This window comes from Onychomys torridus, chromosome 3 (genome assembly GCF_903995425.1).
Source record: "Onychomys torridus chromosome 3, mOncTor1.1, whole genome shotgun sequence".
Classification (NCBI taxonomy): Eukaryota; Metazoa; Chordata; class Mammalia; order Rodentia; family Cricetidae; genus Onychomys; species Onychomys torridus.
The window spans coordinates 70,148,298-70,167,770 of NC_050445.1; the positions used below are offsets into that span (position 1 = coordinate 70,148,298).

At 41.8% G+C, this 19,473-nt stretch overlaps 1 protein-coding gene across 7 annotated transcripts in view; it reads left to right on the forward strand.

Annotated features, from left to right (window-relative positions):
- Window positions 1-2,217: 2,217 nt before the first annotated feature.
- Window positions 2,218-19,473, forward strand: part of LOC118579506 (phosphatidylcholine translocator ABCB4) — a 54,632-nt gene continuing 37,376 nt past the window's right edge. For 4 of the 7 annotated variants that reach the window (XM_036180794.1, XM_036180796.1, XM_036180797.1 and 1 more), the window contains exons 1-8: window positions 2,218-2,408; window positions 2,597-2,682; window positions 5,138-5,192; window positions 8,115-8,265; window positions 13,714-13,771; window positions 14,953-15,144; window positions 16,460-16,631; window positions 18,245-18,369. In XM_036180794.1, the coding sequence (XP_036036687.1) occupies window positions 2,603-2,682; window positions 5,138-5,192; window positions 8,115-8,265; window positions 13,714-13,771; window positions 14,953-15,144; window positions 16,460-16,631; window positions 18,245-18,369 (833 nt within the window). In that variant the 5' untranslated portion in view covers window positions 2,218-2,408; window positions 2,597-2,602. The other 3 variants (XM_036180795.1, XM_036180798.1, XM_036180800.1) reach the window with 3 other exon arrangements.

A 19,473-nucleotide genomic window follows, 5' to 3' on the forward strand; every position in this document is an offset into this window, starting at 1 on the left:
GTTAAGGTGATGCACCTCATTCCTCATGTCCCACTTTTGTTCACTTATGTTTTTATGCAGACTCCTCTTACTCCTTCCGGCATTTTGTTTTACCCCTCTGGCTTTCTTACATTAGAGATGATTGACAAGCATATATCCCCCTTAGATGGTACTGGATTTTGTTTTACCCCTCTGGCTTTCTTACATTAGAGATGATTGACAAGCATATATCACCCTTAGATGGTACTGGATTTTGTAATGTCTCCCTGTTAGCCAATGTCCCATCTTGCCCGAACTTAACAATTCTAATTGCTTTAGCCTCAGAATATGTTAGAATGATAATTCGAACACCTGCTAGGCCTGTGAAGGGCAGGTCTTCTACCCCATCAAGGAGACCCTCTTGTGATTGGGGTAGGCTGGGAATTGAGCCCAAACAGGTAACTCCATTCACGTCCATCAGAGCTACAATCATCACTCCATTCATGTCCATCAGAGCTACAATCACTCCATTCATGTCCATCAGAACTACAATCACTCCATTCACGTCCATCAGAGCTACAATCACTCCATTCATGTCCATCAGAGCTACAATCACTCCATTCACGTCCATCAGAACTACAATCATCACTCCATTCATGGCCATCAGAGCTACAATCACTCCATTCATGTCCATCAGAGCTACAATCACTCCATTCATGTCCATCAGAACTACAATCACTCCATTCACGTCCATCAGAACTACAATCACTCCATTCACGTCCATCAGAGCTACAATCACTCCATTCATGTCCATCAGAGCTACAATCATCACTCCATTCACGTCCATCAGAGCTACAATCACTCCATTCATGTCCATCAGAGCTACAATCACTCCATTCATGTCCATCAGAGCTACAATCACTCCATTCATGTCCATCAGAGCTACAATCACTCCATTCATGTCCATCAGAGCTACAATCACTCCCCACAAGCTACTTGAGCTTGTGAGGAGGCAGACGGAGACTTGCAGCACTCTGAGTGTGAGCATCTGGCTGCCTCCTCCTCTACACCACCTTTGTCTGTCTCTTCTTCACTTTTAGCCACAGCAGCAGTTGCCATTTATTAAGTGCCTCAATGTGGGGGGGCATCTTACACATCTTCTCCAATCTTATTAACACTCCTATTAATGGATTTTGAGACTGAATTGAGAATTAAATTAAAAGCCAGACAGCCAGCAAATGGCAGAGTAGAGGTTCCTACAGGGTCTGTGTGACAATCCCTCCTATATTCTGCTCTCCTTTAAGGTTGTCTGGAGATGTGGGAAAGCAGTAAGATTAGTTATTGTGCTAATACACACGTGAAGAACAAGGCTCAGCAGATAAGCCAGCTAAGAGAAAAGCAAGCCTCTTATCGAATAGATGCTATGTTTTAGAAACAACACTAGGTACTTTCACAGTAATCTAGTAAGGGAGACAGACTCTTAAGAAACTGAAGGCTAGAGAAATAAACAGTGTCCACAAGCCACACTAAGCTGTGAAGCTCTTGAACGTGAAACTTACTTGCTGGAAGTGTGGAAGGCGGCAATGCTTTCTTATCTGCTTTAGCGCTTCATGTTGGGTAGAGCGAGGAAGGAATGAGAACTGACAAGGAAGCCATATTCACATAGGTGCTAGGAATAGAGACAATTTAGCATAGAAGGAAGTCTGAGATAAGAGCAGAGAGGCAGGGCAGCAGCAGACAATAAGCCTTGCCTGGGTGCCAGGGCTAAAGATGGAGGGCGGGGGGGGGGGGGGAGGGAAGGCGCGCGCGGGGGGGGGGTGCTTAGCTACTCTGAGCATCAGTGTTTTTAATGTGTGAAAACCAAAACCAAAACCATGTGCTTTTAATCCTGGAACCATCTAAAATCCTTCTCATCCCTAAAGTTCTGTGCCTCTAAGTTGCCCCTCCCGCGCGAGGGGCACCAGCGGCGTTCCTCTTCTTCGAGGAGCGTTTGGTGATGATTCTGGACTGGACCTGCGTAATCCTCAGCATCCGGGATGTTGGTTGGGTTTGGTGCCAAGGACTAAAGCGGAGGATGCACTGGTGACGGCCTTGCTGCTCTTACTGGCTTCTCGGAGCGCCTGGTTGTTGAACTTGTGAAAACTGCCTCCCTCGGCCGGCGGGCTTATCGGCGGCAGCCGGAGCTGCGCTGCGGGCGGCTGGCGGCTCGCCCGGGTGGGCGGCAGCGCAGGCGCGCGCGCCCCTGGCGGCGAGGGCGACGCGTTGGTGGCGCCGGGGCCTGCAGAGCCAGCGGGCTTGCGGGAGCTCTCCTGCGGGCCCGGGCCCTCGCCCCCGCCGCTGCGGGAGGCGTCGCTGGCGCCGGACGCGTGTGGGAGGCGGGGACGAGCCTCGGCGAGCAAAGTCCAGGTCTGCACGCCACCCGCTGCTGCAGACACGCGCGCGAAGTCCAGGTGAGCGAGGCCGCGGCGGGAGACCCGGGGCGGCGGGAGGGCGGCTGCAGCGGGACCCGCCCGGCACCGGCTCCCACCCCTGCGCCCGGCTCTGCGCCCTCGGCTGGAGCATCCCGGAGGCTGGAGGCCCCCCTCTCCCGGGAGCTGGGCTGGGTGCACTTGGACCTGAGGCTGTGGTTTTTCCCTAGGCTGAGATGGATCTTGAGGCAGCAAGGAACGGAACAGCGCGGCGCCCCGGGACAGTGGAGGGTGACTTTGAACTAGGCAGCATCAGGTATACAGGGCCATGAAGCCACTAGCTTTTCCTTTATACCTGAGTCCTGGAAAGAAGTTGAGAAAATCGGTTGATGCCTCAGGTCTTTGGGAAGAAGTTCTAAGTGGTCTTGAGGAATGTCTCCAGGGCTCCGTTTGAAACCGGTCCAGAGAGAAGAGGCTGTCTTCAAAAGTGCTCCCTTCCTTGGGGGCACCGGTGATTCGATGAATATTGGTGTTGTATAACTTTCGTCGTAGTTTTATAAAGCAAACATTTGGAGATAACTCTGCTTAGCCATCATCTGGCTACAGCTGGTCGAGCTTCAGACACCTGCTGTTGACGGCTGTGCTTTTAAACTAGGGTAGTGAAGCAAGACCCCCTCCTCCCCTTATTTCTCTTCCTCTTTGTCCCAGTCCCCCCACCCCATGTGTAGACTGTTTTCCCCATTTCTCCTCTCTGGGGGCAGGGTGTAGTGTGTGTGTGTGTGTGTGTGTGTGTGTGTGTGTGTGTGTGTGTGTGTGTGAGAGAGAGAGAGAGAGAGAGAGAGAGAGAGAGAGAGAGAGAGAGAGAGAGAGAGAGATGGAAAGCGACCTCATTCTTCCCTAACTTCTGCTTCCAAATCAGTTTTTGTCTAAGTGCAAGAGAGGAAACCGTGACTCTTCCTCTGCCAGTGGGCCTTTCTTCTACCCTCTCGGGTTTGGTCCTCTTCCAGTCCCCAGCGAAGCACACATACAAGCTTTTGTCGGGCAGAAGGGCCCAGGCAAATGCGTGCGTGTTTCCTCTTTCATTGTGGGAATCGTGAATCATTCTTGTCTTTAGCTTCAAATAGTTTATGAGGCTATTACAGTCTCTTGAGTTCACGCTAGGCCACCCGGAACTAACTGACACGCATCATGGAGGTGTCACCTAGAGGGACAAATTTATCAGGTTCTGTAGTTGGTCTTCAAGCTGCAAGAGGTCTGATTAGCCAACCGAAAATATGCCTATCTGTTGCTTAAACTGAAGCACCACTTCTGTCTGTTATTTTGTTTGGACAGTGACATCGACCTGTTCATTCTAAGAATAATGGCATTTATTCACAGAAAAGTTAGGTTTGTCCATATAGAGTTAGAAAAACTTATGGATGGTGTTAATTTTAATAGAAAAATGTGGTTTTGTCGTCTGTCAGGCTGGGGATGACTGTGAGTCTATTAATAGCTGGCATTTTCACGAAGAAGGCTATTTATGTATTACACTAGCTGAGTGTACTGACTTTGCAGTCCCTGCAAGGGGTATATAGTAACACTCAGGATGGACCAGGGAAGTTCTCAGGAAAAGCTCACAGCCTGTGGAATGAAGGAAACAGTTCAAAACCGAAATGCAGAAGGTTAGGAATAACTTAATATTATAAGGTTGTAAGATGAATATGAGACTAATTCTTATATAGTTCTACCAAGGATTATACATTCAAGGAAAGCTAAGCCCACCTTCTGTTATGTAGATCAAATTGAGAGGCGTAATATGCTTCTTCCAAACATGCCCCATAGTCTGTGGCACATTGTTTTGTACATATTTAGTGGCAAATCTCTATGATGTATGATGAAAAATGAATAAAGATTGAGAAAATCAGGAGAACACAGCAGAAGTATTTGTCAATTTTAGGCAGGGTGGTTACAGTAGATCTTATTTTGAAGTAAATTATTGAGGAAAGAGTGGAAGGAAAGGAACAGAGAGAGCCGTGTGTATTTAGGAGCATCTTCCTGACAGCAGCTGTTCACAGCAAAAAGACCCTGAGCTTGAGACTGCATTTCCTGTATTCACAAAACAGCAGAGAAGCCAGGTCTGCCTCTTTGAGCAGACTAAGTAAGGCTAGGAGTGGGAGATGTGCTCATGAGTGGACTCACAGAGCCTGTGGACTCAGCAGCCAATACAAAGGTTTGGATTTCACGCTCAGAAAAAGTGCAGCCATTGTTCTTGCCTGAGTAGAGAAGTGGCTTGCGATTTTAAATGATTGTATTGTCTACAGGTTGCCAACACACTGAAGCAAAACTAAATGGAAATGGAGTGGGAAGGTTCGTAGGATGCTCCTCTAGTGGGAGAGCCGTGTTTGGATCTTAGATGTATCTTGAATGCAGAAAAGCAGTGCTTCCTAAAACGACTCCCATCACTCAGAAGAGTTCCCTCCCTCTAGACAAATTTGTACTCTTCTTAGGAAAAGAATGATTCAAATGATTTGGTAAACATTATTACGATGTTCATCTTCTCTCTGTTCATTAGCTATGTAAAGCTGGTGACACTTTCTCATTTACCCATGTCCTTGTGGTACCTTGGACAGTTACTTGATGGCAGCTTTGCGGAATTTGTGAAGCTGTATAATTTTGACAATGGTAGTCTTCTTGTATTTAAAAATGTTCTTATTCAAAACCATAACTACTAAGATTTATGTTTAATTGATTGTTCATAGCAGTTTTAAATTTGAACAATTATATTTTTACAGCAACCAAGGCAGGGATAAAAAGAAGAAAGTGAATTTAATTGGACCGTTGACACTGGTAAGCTGTGAAATATTAAATGGGAATAATCCTACCTTTCATTCAAATTTGGGAGCTTGAGTCAATAACCAACGAGCAAGTACTTTAAGTCCGTCTGTCTTAGGCTGCACTGGATTGTTCCTGCCGCACCTGTGCTGCATGGGATGGTTGAGTGTAAGCAGTGACCTCAAATCACAAGACAGGTGAAGACAAAGGCGGGGCAAGCTGGCTGTGAGCTCACTACCACGTAGGGAGATAAGCAAAATGAAGCGTTTTAGAAATACCATGGGAACTCACTGACTTCAGGGAACGTCTTGTTCATAAAACTCTATCTATACCCCCCAGAAAAATACTAGTTAAAAACAACATTTAAAACAAGAAACCTATAAGCACAATTAGCTTACAAGGAAGTTAGTTAAACTTGGCATAATGATTATGGATTCTGATTCTGTTTCAGGCCATTTCCAGGGTTTTCTGAGGGTACAAGGCAAGGCAACATGTGTTTGGAAGAAATCGAATCTGTTTTCATTTGTAATGCGTCTCAGAGAGGCAGGCCAGAAAAGTGGTTGCCTGCTTTGGGTAAATGTGATGTGTTCCAAACAGACAGCCTTTGACAGAGAGAAAGAAAGACAGAAAGAAAGAAAGAAAGAAAGAAAGAAAGAAAGAAAGAAAGAAAGAAAGAAAGAAAGAAAGGCAGAAAGAAAGAGAGAGGAAGAAATACAGAGAGAGAGAAAGAGAGAAGGAAGGAAGGAAGGAAGGAAGGAAGGAAGGAAGGAAGGAAGGAAGGAATTAAGTTCATGCCAGTTGAAACCACCAAGTTAGAAAGCAAATGGATGAAAAGACATCAAAACACCTTCAGGTCACTCCTGCTCACACACACACACACCCCACTTTGTTTTTGTTTAAAATCTTTCGGTGAGAGTAAATTTTTATTTAGCTTTTATCGTGTGTATGCTTATGCTATATTGACTTACTATGGACAATGGCCCAAGGTCCCACCATGGTGTGTGCCTGATGTGTCTAATGCAGGTGTACATGCCGCAGCACATGTGTGGAAGTCAAGGGACAGTTTTTGTGAATCAGTTCTCTTCTTCCAGACCTGTTGGTTTCAGGGATCAAACTCAGGTTGTCAGTCTTGACCGACATGTACTTTTACCCACTGAGCCATCTCTCCAGCATAGAAAAAATAATTTTATTTGGTGCTACAGAGAAGACATTGTGAAGCACCATGTATTTTAATTTCAGTTTAGAATCTGTTTCCTACAGAAAATAGAAAAATATATATTGCAAAGTAGAATAATTTTAGCTTAAACTGAATTTAAGTTTAATTAATCACTATCTTGCATCTGAATAGATGTTTTTGTGTGGAAAGACTTCAGGATGAAACTGGTGTAATCAGATTAGAAGTGCCTTGTTTTGTTGAAAAAGCTCACTGGATTTACTTAGGAAAGTTGCCTAACTTTAAATTTGACCTTAGAAGTTTAGATTCAATTCAACTAACATGAAAAGCATTAAAACCTTCTTCAGTGTCATGTAATGAGCACTAAAAAACAACACCACAGGCAATCTGACCTTGACCTGAAAGTCGGTTGAAGGATGCAAATGTTCTGTCTCCCTTCACTTAGAAACCACTAACAATGGGCCTTGGGGACACAGGTCTTTTGTAGTGATTGGATCCCATTTATGTTTGCTCCAGGTGTTTGTCACTGTCTTTGTTTTAGTCTAACTTTTCCTGGTTCTGAACCTTCCTTTCCTTTAGTTCTCCTGCTTGCTTTGTGTGTTTGATGGTGGAATCTGCCCCTGCTGCCCTTGGCCCCAGATGAACTCTGAAACTCTTAGAGAACAGTCTGCACGCATGCCCAGCCTCCACTGTGTGCTCCCAACCTCAGCATCATTGGGTATTGACCATGGTGACTCAGGCTCAACCCTCAAAGATGCCTCTCCACCACCCTGAGTCATTGTGTACTTTTACGATAACAGTTTTTTGTCTCCAAAAGGGAAGTTTGGTGGAGAATGAACAGAGTATAAAGGTTAAAAAAGAGAGGAGAAATGTGAGAGATGGAGAGGAAGCTAAAAATGTAAATGTACCAACAAAGCTATAGTCTAGAAGACAGAGGAGAAAGAACAAAGAGAAATTCATAGAAGAGCCAATCAAAAATCTTGAGCAAAAGGTGTAAATTGGAGAAGATTAAAAAGCCAGTGAGTCACTGTCTTCTGAAGTGGTATTTAATTAGTAACTAGTAATTGCATACTTGACTGTGATAATTGTTACCACACAGGCAGCACCAAATCCAAACATTCTGATGGTCTCTCCTCACCTGTAATGTCTCCTTCAGGAATTCCTCTGCGCTCTGTGTATTTCCAAGCCACCTTTCTTTGCAACCCCCAAATCCACAGTCCCTAATCTTTTCCAGTTGATTCTCTCTAATCTTCCAAGATTCGTGAACAAGACTTCCTTAAAGCCCACAGGCAGATAGTCCTTAAAGTTTTTTTTTTATGAGCTCTTCATTCCTGAACTGCCTTTACAGGCTAATTTTACCCTTTCAAAGGGATCTGTCCTCAAACTGATAAGGTCTGTTTGTTCCTATTTTCAATTCTACTGAAATGGTATTCTGGGCTTACACTGTTTTGAAGGATATGTTTATGTGTGTGAACTTAATGTCTATCCCCAGCTCGCCTTAATCACTACACACAACCTCTGAAAGATTAAACAGCAATGAATCCAAATCTTTATTCCCTTGATTATATTGTAATAATTCACCCAAGTTAAACATTAATTAAGTAGAAATAGATTGATTTTTTTCAGTACATAAATCATGAAATTACTCTGATAATTACCTGAATTTCGATAAGCACATTTGCAGCTTCGATAATAGAACTTACTTGAAGTAAAAGATCCCCAACCCATAGATTATTAAATGGAATCTTATTTTCTTTTTTCAGTTCCGTTACTCTGACTGGCAGGATAAATTGTTTATGCTCCTGGGCACCATCATGGCCATAGCTCATGGATCAGGTCTTCCCCTCATGATGATAGTCTTTGGAGAAATGACAGATAAGTTTGTAAATAATGCCGGAAACTTCTCCTTGCCAGGTAATTGTTTCTCTACCCTTTTTAAAATATATATATATATATATTGTATTTATCTAACTGGGTGAAAGGTATTAGAAACTGATTTTAATCTACGTCATCTGTTTATTTATTGATTTAGACATCTAGGTGACCCTAAATATCACAAAGGGTGTTGTGAAATTTTTGTAAAATTTCTTAAGCACTCATTTAAATCTCAGAAATTACATGTGTGATGTTTGACTTTTAAAACAATAAGCAAGTATAGGAAACTCTGCACCTAAATAAAGTGGGACTATGGTATCACCAAGCAAAGTCTGTCCTCCAGCGAAGACAGAAGGGTTTGAAATGTATCCCAGCACTTCTTAGATGCAGTAACTTTTGTAGGTTTTATCTTTTTCTTCCTTGCCTACTCTCATTTAAAAATATCTATTTTCTATGTTTGATTTTTTTTGGACCAACCAGATAAACCAGAATTGAATGTGACACTCTACTAATTATCAGTGACCTCAGTATAGATCTAAAGGAATGGAGTCACATGGGTCCATGTCACCTAAAGGGGGGTCTCAGCAACACCATTAGGGTAAGGAGCCAGTAGACACACTTGATTTCATATTAGTTAAATTTAATTTAGAAATATTCTCATGGCTTATCCCAAGCCCCAAAACCTTGTTCTTCCAAGAGACAATGAAGGTCTAGGTTGAGGAAAAAAAGTGAAGATTTATTGGTACATAGATGATAGAATAAAAAAATAATAAAGAAAAGCCAGTCTTCATTGCAAATGTAACTGAGTAAAATATACTCCATCATTTAGATGTTATTATATATACATTTTCATAGTTCACTGATTGAGAATTACATATTTAGTGCCATTAAAAGATATAAGTGCAATTATTTAAAGAAAATGTGATTGCTTGATTAATAAAGAAGATATGCTTACATTAACATTGATAAATATTAATGTGTTTCAGAAAGCCAGTGAAAGTGTCCATAGTATACTCTTGTTGAAATTATTAAGGCCACTCCTCATAGTTAAAAGGGAGGTTTATTTTGTGGCGTAACTTACAAATGAAGGGATAGGTGGATTATAGGGTCTGGCAAAGGTATGGCGCAGTCTGATGGTGTTCTCTGGAGAACTCTGCTCGGTCTATCTCCTGTGTCCAGGGTCCGGGCACCAAGAGATCCTTCTCCTTTGGATTCTGAGTCTTCAGCGTCCTCTCTCAGCAGCCCCGCCTTGTGGGCGTGACCATTACCAAAACCTCAATGAGGGTTGGAACTTCCAGGTCAAAGCTGGAATGACTACCCACTACATCTCCCCCTTTTGTCTAAATAAGAAGGTTCTAACCTAATACAAGACTATACACAAAGAGATGGTTATCAAATATTGTCCAGGAGTAATGAGGGATAATGACCTAGATAAGTTGGAATTACAATAAGTGCAAACAATATCAAGCAAGAAACACATACTAAAATCCAGGGAAGTCTAGAGTATGGGTAGGTGGTATGTTACAAAGATCATTCCAAAAGGTGTCCTATCCTAAAGAACCTGGAACATACCAACAAAAAGCTGTCTTCTATTTAGGGTTAAAAACCATCAAAATAATGTGAGGAATAAATACAATGAAATGTTACAGTCTTTCAAAGGGGGAATTTTGATGCATGATAAAACATGGATGTACTTTGAGGACGTTATGCTAAGTTAAACTAGTGGATGAATGGTGAATACTGTATGAATTATTCACTTGTATGTATTATCTAGAGTAGTAAAATTCATAGAAACATGAAGTAGAGCAGTACTTACCAGGGAGTGGGGGAGAGAGATATGGGGAGCTACTGTTTAATGATCATAGGATTTTAAACAGTTCAGAAGATTAGTTGGACAAACATATAAGACTATTTAACACTTTTAAACTGTATGTTTAAAATTGTCAAGATGGTAAATTTTATTCTCTCTATATATATTATTATAATTATATTTAAAAAAACAACCAGGTTAAAACAATGCAATTACTTATCATGAATGAATTTGCTTCTGGACCAACTATCATAGTCTTTTTTGTTTTTTGTTTTTTTCTAGAATAATTCAGCTACTTGTGTATTTGGAGCAGTTTCCTTTTTTTCTTTTTTAAACTTGTAGCTAATTATGCAATTCAGTGGCTTTGAAGTTGGCAGGTACTTTGTGCTAAGGGCCAAATTCAAGGTCTCTCTGGGGAACTGCAAGAGCAAGAGATTACTGGGTGGTGGACTCAAGAGCGTTAACAATTCTGTCATGGTATCCTCAGATTATAAATGCTGAGGTTCTGACCCTTGACTCTGAAACCATGTGGTCACAGGCCATATGGCCTGTCATGGAGGATTTTCAGTGGGATTTCCCATAAGTGATGAATTTCTAATCAGTAATTCATTTTGTTGTGAAAGTGATACACTTCATTCTCTTTGAAGAAAAATGAAGTCATCAATGAACTCACTCCAATTGCAGAGTGCCCATTGCTGTTTATCGATGAAGAACTGAGCTAAAAATCATTGGGGTTAGGCACTTAACTAAAATCTTAACTCATCAAAGAGAGGATTTTTGTTTGTTTGTTTGTTTTGTGTTCTTTAGTATGTTATTTAGAATTTTGTTGGACTCTTGGGCAACTAGACTTCCTGAAAGCCATGTGAGAATGGAGGAAAATCAGGATAATTAGAAGAAAGAAGGATTAGAGTACAAAAGGCACAGACGGTGACTAACTGTGAACAGAGCCCATGCTTGTCCGCAGAGTGAAGCTACTTCATGACAGGTTGTTCTCTCACAATGATTTGGTTGTGCACAAACTATGAACAAACGTTTTTTTCATCCAAAATAGAGTCATAGAAAACAGTTCATATGAGGAGTATCAAAGAATTTGTTATTGTTTAGGAAAGTTCTGTGTGACTATCACAATCTAGAAAATTCTGTGTGTGTGTGTAGAGGGGGGATTGCTGCAGCTTTCATGCTCCTGCATTGCTTTGTGGTAGAGAAGAAAAAGTATGTTTGAGCCCCGAGCTATATCAAAACTGTTCATAGCACCCAAGCTGCCCGAACAAACACCATCCATTTGTCTTAATACTGGACAGTTCATATGATAAAGGAATTCCCGGGCAGACTTTAGAAAAGAGAGTGTCAATTTACTCTGGATTCCAAATGTGATAATGAGGACATTTTCTCTATGCCTTAAAGCCTCTGTTTGGTATTCGGATCCTTCACTCAACAGCTGGTGACCATGGCCAATCACTTAACCACATAGTCTTTACTATTTTAAAATTAGGTTTGAATGATAATCATGGATTGACTAATGCTACTTATGTAAGGTGTCTAGATCACGGTATAGTCCAGAACTTGGAAATGAAGCCATCAGTTTAATTTTGTCTTACCATCTCTAGTGTGGGTGGATTTTACGGGATCTCTCTAAAATGAAAAGCAGCTTTAAGCGTTCTTCATTTTCTTGTTGTGAGAGGGATCGAGTGGAAGTTCTCCCTCCTGTCACAGTAGAACCAGCTGTAAGAAGACCTGTCACTCGAAATCTGTAATCAGGCGTGGATAAGATCTTGAAAGAATTTTGTTTTCAAAGTTCTCAGTAACTGTTACAAGACCAAACGAGGTGACCAACTGGGGCTGTTTATAAAACAGATGTTTTAAGTGTCCTCTGACAACACAGAGTCCAGGCTCTTTGCAAACTTCCAATCCCCTGACTCTTCTGGGACATGTGTCTGACTGTGTCCAGGCCCCTGGGACACCGGCCTTCCTGGAGGCCGAGTTCTCACCCAGAATTACATTACCCTTCTTGGTCCAGACTCTTAGGAAGGAGCAGGTAGGAACCGAAATGCCCATAGATTCACATTTCCTGGTGGGCGGAGAGTCCTCTTGAGCTGCATTATCCTTGAGGGGAGACTTTTAAAGGGAACAGATGAAAATATAAGATTTCGAAGTTGAGGGGGAGAAACACCTAGTGATTTCTACCAATACTGTGGCTTCAGATGACTTATCTGCCTCTCATTCCAAGCACAGTCCCAATTTCCCATGTTTTAAGTTCTCAGGAAAGAGAACGGCACAACTGGACTGACCTGATTAGAAGGGAAATAACATGGGGGCATTCCTCAGAGATTCAACAGTGATCAGAAGCCCTTCACATCAGTAGAAAAAGCATGCCATAATTGGGACGGCACTCAGACTGCACTTCTGACAACTGACCCTGGCACAGCTCAAGTTTAAAATACATGTGGACCTTTTATCTTCATTCAGAGAAAGATAATGAGTGCACACAGCTACACAACAGCAAGAGGGCACGACCCCTGGGCTATTTGCACGGGAGAAAGGGTAAAGGAAGCCTGCTTCCTCTCCTGGGACCCAGAAGAGTGGCAAGTGCCTGCCTTGTTCTTACATAACCATGTTTCAGGGATATTTTAGTCTGCTATTTCATAAAAGCCGTAAATAGATGGTTTACTTTTTTTCTTTGTTGTGGGTGTGTTTTAAGTGGAAATAAGCCATAGCCATCCAGATCAATGAGCAGAATGCAATGTGAGAGCAAAGGGCAGACTGCCTGGGCCCACAGCAGATTCGCTGCTCGCTGGCGTGTGTGGCTTTGGACGTGTTTATTTTCCCTGCTTCAGTCTCCTTTTCCATCAAATGATACTTTTTGAAACATTCTTACCTCATGAAGTTGTTATGAAAGTTAAATGAATGCATGTTAAGTATTCAGAACAGAGCCTGGCATGTAACAAATATTCAATGAATATTGTCATTTAAACATAACAACTAAGAAGGTCTTGTTGACATTTTTATCCCATTAGCTCACTTGACTTAGTCCAGTTCTTCTCAATTAAGGCTGCCTAAAACGCACTTATGCAGTATATCCAGTGCCGTTAATAAGCAATGAACTGTAGGGTTTGGCTAATTACCGGAGATCCAGTGGCTTATTTGGGGGCCGGTCTGTTGGGATTTCCTGGCAGTAGTATTCTTCTCTTGCAGTGGAAGCAATCTGGCCTTTCCCTTACTTTTGTCCCTGGGAAGTACGTAAGAAAAAAAGTATAAAAATAAGAATAACAAAAGCAAGTCTTTTGAATAGTGGTGTCCACCCAGTCTCACGGTTTCCGTTCCGAGCAGTTCTTTTTGCCTCCTCTGCCTTCCGTGTACTGTGTGACACCTCTGTGTCTCTACCTCTGATCAACCGTTCCGCCCGCCTTAGGAAGCTGCTTGGCCACAGGCAGTGTGAGGGAGGGGTAGAACCAGGAGGGGCTGTCTCCCCTCTGGACCTAAACACTTGGACCTGTGTTTCAGTGAACTGATTAGTACCCTTGGGTGTGAAAAAAAGTTTTCTTTGAGAAACTAAACCCCAGAATATATATCTTTTATATATCATTTACATAGTTACATTCTTAATAGATTTTTTTAATCTAGCAATTCCTATTAATAGTTCCTCTTTTTAAAATGTCTTTCTTTTTGTTTTTATTTAGTGAATTTTTCATTGTCAATGATAAATCCAGGAAGAATTCTGGAAGAAGAAATGACTAGGTAATTTATGTGTATGTATATATTACGCACGACTTTTAACATCCCATTAAAAATGGTCTCATACTACAGAGTTGTGAGAACACATACAGCTCCCGGTTCTTTCCCAAGTCCCGCCTCCTCTGATTGCTTGTGCCCAGCCCCCAGCCTCAGGACAGTGGCTTCCTTAGGACCCTCCACTTGCACGTGATTCCTAGCAGTAGATACGCTCTTACACAATCGCCGTGGTTCCCCTTCCGAACCACATTGATAAAGCCGTTATTGGCTGTCTCCATTACTGTTTTGTCACTTAGGTTCCAGTGCAGCCACGGTGGCATCCACACCCCTTCCAGTCTGCCTAACAGAGCTCAAAAGCCTGTCACACAATGCTTGCGTATGTTGCATATTAAATTGCTCTTACTAAGTAGGGGTTTCTGCATACTAAAGCAGGTCTGAAAGGCTAATTGAAAACAGTTTGTAAAATTAGATTAAAGATAGATTTTGGGTCATTGAGATGGAATTTATTATTTTTAAAGATGCTATCGATTCAAGTAGTTATACTTTTGTTTCAAATCAATTTGAATTTATTAATTTTTTATAAAATTAATTAAAAAAATAAAGCCTGCAAAATAGGATGATTTGGAGTTCTTTAAATTGGAACATGGAAAACCTCACACTAAGAAATGTTTTACATGTTTCGGATGTTTACTGCTGTTTGCTGTGTGAAAGGGGTAGGGATATTTTCAGAGTAAGTATACAAGTCCAGGCTACAGTTTTGGCAAACTGTCATCAATTTAAAACAAACCACTGACACAATTTTCATGTACTTAATCATGACAGTGTTTTCTTTGTATGGTATTTCAAGCAAACAAATTTGCTGTTACAGAGCATTCATCCTGCCATTTAAAAAGAGAGAAAAATTGGTACATGTTTGTGATAATGTCCTACATGTTTATGATCTATTTAGAAAACTGATTAATTTCCAATTCCGAAAGTTTTTCCTAAGAGCCTGTCTAGCTGGCATGGAGGTACATGCCTGATGTCTCAGCCCTCAGGAAACTGAGGCAGAAGGGTCAGAGGCCACTATGAGTCTGGGTTACAGAATGAGTTTAAGGCGACCCTGAACTACACAAGGAAACTCAAATCAAGCAAGAAATCAAAATCAAACAACAAGTAGATGCGGAGCCTTCCCAATTGTTTTTCAGATATGCATATTACTACTCGGGATTGGGTGGTGGAGTTCTTGTCGCTGCCTACATCCAAGTGTCATTCTGGACTTTAGCAGCTGGCCGACAAATAAGGAAAATCAGGCAAAACTTTTTTCATGCCATCCTCCGACAAGAAATGGGTTGGTTTGACATCCAGGGCACCACTGAACTCAATACGCGGCTGACAGAGTAAGTGTATTGTTAATGTCACATTTTGATGAAGAAATGGAGCACTTTGTGAAAACTGTCAAGGGAAGGAAGATTGGAAACTATAGTAAATTACGACATTATGCATCAGCTCTGAATTGAGTATATGTCCGATATCGTTTCGGGAAGCCTCTATAGCTTAGGCCACATTTCCCATTTATGTTCGGGTATGTTTTCCCCCTCTAATTATTTAATGAGTCTATTTGAGGACTGAGTGCGCGTTTTAGTCCATGTGGATGCTTCACTTATTTAACAAATGTTTGAGGGCCTGTTACATGCTAAGTGTCCTACTAGGGGCTTAGAACATGAGCAAACAAAGCAAGCTGCTCTGTCTCTTGGTGCTTTGCTCCAGGAGGGGGAATAGAGGATAAATGGCTTCTCACCGGGCATTCTGTCATACACACAGATGAGGTCAGAAAAGGAGAGCAGATCGAGGTGTTTAGGGCCTTCGCGCCTCACTCTGAAAGAAATGGTAGCCATGGGAAAGTGTGAGCTGGTGACGTTGTAAGACTTCCTTTCTTCAGACAGTCACACTCAGTCACACTGGCAGTGAGAACACAAGCAAGGACACACGCTGAACACCTCTTATTTGAAATGCTTGTAACCAGGAGTTGGTTCTGATGTGTGGACTTTCTTGGATTTTGGCATATCTGTGTACACTTTACTGATGGAGCACTCTTAAGGGAAAAATCTGAAATTGTTTTAGCATCAACACAGTGCTCATAAAAAGCTTCACGTGCTGGCTGTGGTGGTTCACAGCTCTGACCCCAGCATTCCAAGGGTGTGGGCAATGGGATGCTAAGAGAGAAGGGTAAGGATTCAAAGTGAGCCTTGGCTGCACAGCAAGACCTTGTCTCAAAAAGTGAGGAAAGGGAAAAGAAAGGAAGGGAAGGAGGGAGGGAGGGGAGGAATTTTTTTTTTTATTTTAGAGAAATGATGTTCAAATTAGAGTAGGACTTTTTTTTGTGAATGTCCTTTTACTGTTATAATGCCTTCCCTAATTCCTGCCTTTAAACAAATTGATTCATGTCCATGGTGTTAATGCTTCTGTAATAGGATTAACTAATTTTATAGTATCAGCTTCAGAGGCTTTAACTTCTTAGAAGCATGAGCTAATCCTGCGTTTCCTTTGTGTAGTATTTTCATGGGAAAATAGTCAAGAGGCTGAGAATTTACGAGAGGCTTGCAGTAGGATGGCCATGGATGTTCTTCTTGTCAATGTGTTGATTAAATGTCTACTTCACCTTCCTGATTGAAGACCTCCTGCCCGTAACCACTCAGGTGTGATCTTTTTTAGTGACATCTCCAAAATCAGTGAAGGAATTGGTGACAAGGTTGGAATGTTCTTTCAAGCAATAGCCACGTTTTTTGCAGGATTCATAGTGGGGTTCATCAGAGGATGGAAGCTCACACTGGTGATCATGGCCATCAGCCCCATCCTGGGGCTCTCTGCAGCTGTTTGGGCAAAGGTGTGTAAAACCCAGAGATTCTCATGTGTGCTAACCTACAGAGAGTTGCTTTGTATATCTAGAGTGTATATCTACTGCCCATTCAGACATGTGCTCAGTGGCAGTGGAAGCCATGTCCAGAAGTATGTCATTCACATAGAGCTTTTCTATAAAAATTAATGTTTAGTATGATTCCAAACACTACAGTTCTTGCCTTAATCACTGTTCTTGGTTTCACTGTTACATCTCTGAAATGTTTGAAATGACAGGTATGGTTGTATTTTTATTTAAGAAAACACAAGTTTAAAACATAGTCCTCCAGCCAGGCGGTGGTGGTGCACGCCTGTAATCCCAGCACTTGGGAGGCAGAGGCAGGTGGATCTCTGTGAGTTTGACTAGTCTACAGAGCTAGTCCAGGACAGGCACCAAAGCTACAGAGAAACCCTGTCTCGAAAAAACCAACCAAACAAACAAAAAACATAGTCCTCCAAATGATTGAATGAACATAGAAGTTTTAAACAGGGCAGGGGTAATGGTCCCCATGACATTTACATACCGTTTTGTCAATTTTGCCTTGTATGCATACACATAAAATCATATTTACTTGAACCAACATTTCAGAGTTGAGCAAATTTGCTGGCTATTTTTATACACTCTGAGATTGAGGATTCACTTAGTTAATTTCTTGTGTCTCTTTTGTTTTGATTTTTTCTTGTGTGCCATCTTATTTAACCATCCTATTATCTAGTTCTACTATCTAGAATTACCATTAATAAGTTGGAAAGTATCTTTTTGTTTGTTTGTTTGTTTGTTTTGTTTTTTGAGACAGGGTTTCTCTGTGTATCTTTGCGTCTTTCCTAGATCTCGCTCTGTAGACCAGGCTGGCCTTGAACTCACAGAGATCTGCCTGCCTCTGCCTCCCAAGTGCTGGGATTAAAGGCGTGCGCCACCACTGCTAGGCCAGAAAGTATCATTTTTATCCTACCTTGCAAGAATGAGGATTTGAGTTAACTCCCCAGAACCAAAAGTTTGAAGGAAAATTCCTGGGTTTGGTGTTACAAGTTAATAAGTTCAGCATTGGTAGAGACAGGTAGATCCATGGGGATGGCTGTTGAGCTGGCCTAGGACTAACTAGTGAGCTCCTGGCCTGGGGATGGCTGTTGAGCTAGCCTAGAATAACTAGTGAGCTTTAGGTCAATGAGAGACTATCTTTAAGAAACATGAATGCTCAACTTGGAATAAGATGTAGTATTTTTGTTATTAATACTCTTTTTACACATACAAATACATGCACATGTTACACACACACAAATTATGATAAAGGACATGATAGAGGAAAAATATAATTAATCTTTCCAAGAAGTAAGGTTTTATTTTATCTAACTTTACAGTTGATAGATAAAATGTATGAGAGGTATGAAATTTGGCACTGTTCCCAAAAACACTTTCCCTGATGACCCAGGTAGCTCAAATCTAGCCTTTATTAGGAAGCACTCTAGGAACCACTTTAAGACCTGACTTTAATGTTGTAAAGCATAGGGTTTGGGTGGGGAAATGGGAGTTAAAGCATTGTGCAGACTGCCTTTCATCCCCTCTCTCCATGCAGAAGTCATGACTGTTTCTCTTCTAAACAGATACTCTCAACATTCAGTGACAAAGAACTGGCTGCATATGCAAAAGCAGGTGCCGTGGCTGAAGAGGCTCTGGGAGCCATCAGGACCGTGATAGCTTTCGGGGGCCAGAACAAAGAGCTAGAAAGGTCAGGAAGTTTCTTTGTCTGGTGGTTCAAAGAATCCACTTTTACACGGTTCCATTCATTCTTTTGTGGTATGTGTTTACTGCCTTCTCTCTCCTGATATTAACCTTCCCCCACATGATACCAGCACCTCTCCCTACTGGATGTGGTTAGTCAGGCTCAAACTGGGGGTTCGCAACCTTATGTGTCTACAGACTCTACTTGAGGCCTGATGATGCCGAGGGAGCTTGCCTCCAGGAATAAAGTTTTTAAATACATAAGAGGAAATACTCAGGGCTACAAAGGATACCAATACATAGAGGTGTCGTTATCGAGGTACTTTGTACTTCTCCACCCCCTTAGTGGCTTTGAACTGGAATACAGAAAAGAAAAATCTGAGACGTGGATCTCCTAGTCACAACCCAGGATTTTCTGTGGGGTTGTCAGAAGTGGACACAACTCCCCACCTCGCATCTGACTTTCTGCCCTTCTCCATGGCTGTGTGCTGGAGGATATGGTCAATTGCTTAAAACACACAACAACACAAACAAACAGAAGTGATTTCATTGACATAGAATTGAAAAGGGCTCTACATATTTAGTATGTATATCTTGATGGATTTGGAGATAAATATACATGTATATAAATCATTAATGTTTTTATTAAAATAATTTCCCCTAATATAGTTGAAATATGACCCCATGTAAATATCTTCTTTATGTGAGACTTTTGATACTCACAGCTCTTTGAATACAGTGTCTGAAAATTCTCTATCAAGTTTCCAGTATTAAATGCAAAGCTTCTCCATTCCCTTCCATTTCATTTTCTATTTTTCTGTCCTTTATCCCTCTTCAAAGCCAACCTGTTTCTGGTTCTCTAACCTCTTCCTTTTCTCTTTCTCACTGCGGCTTCCTGTACACAATAGTCCACACAGAGCACACTAACCCTCAGTCGGACCTCAGGATGTCAGTGTAATCATGCCGCTCCATTACCCAATGAAGGTAACTACAGCATGCCCACTCTCACTGGAGCAATCGTGTTACCCTGGGGCACACGTCAGTCGTGGGGCTGCATGCAGCTGGAGGCTCTGCCACCCAGCAGTCATCACAGTGTTGGATATGGTGCCCT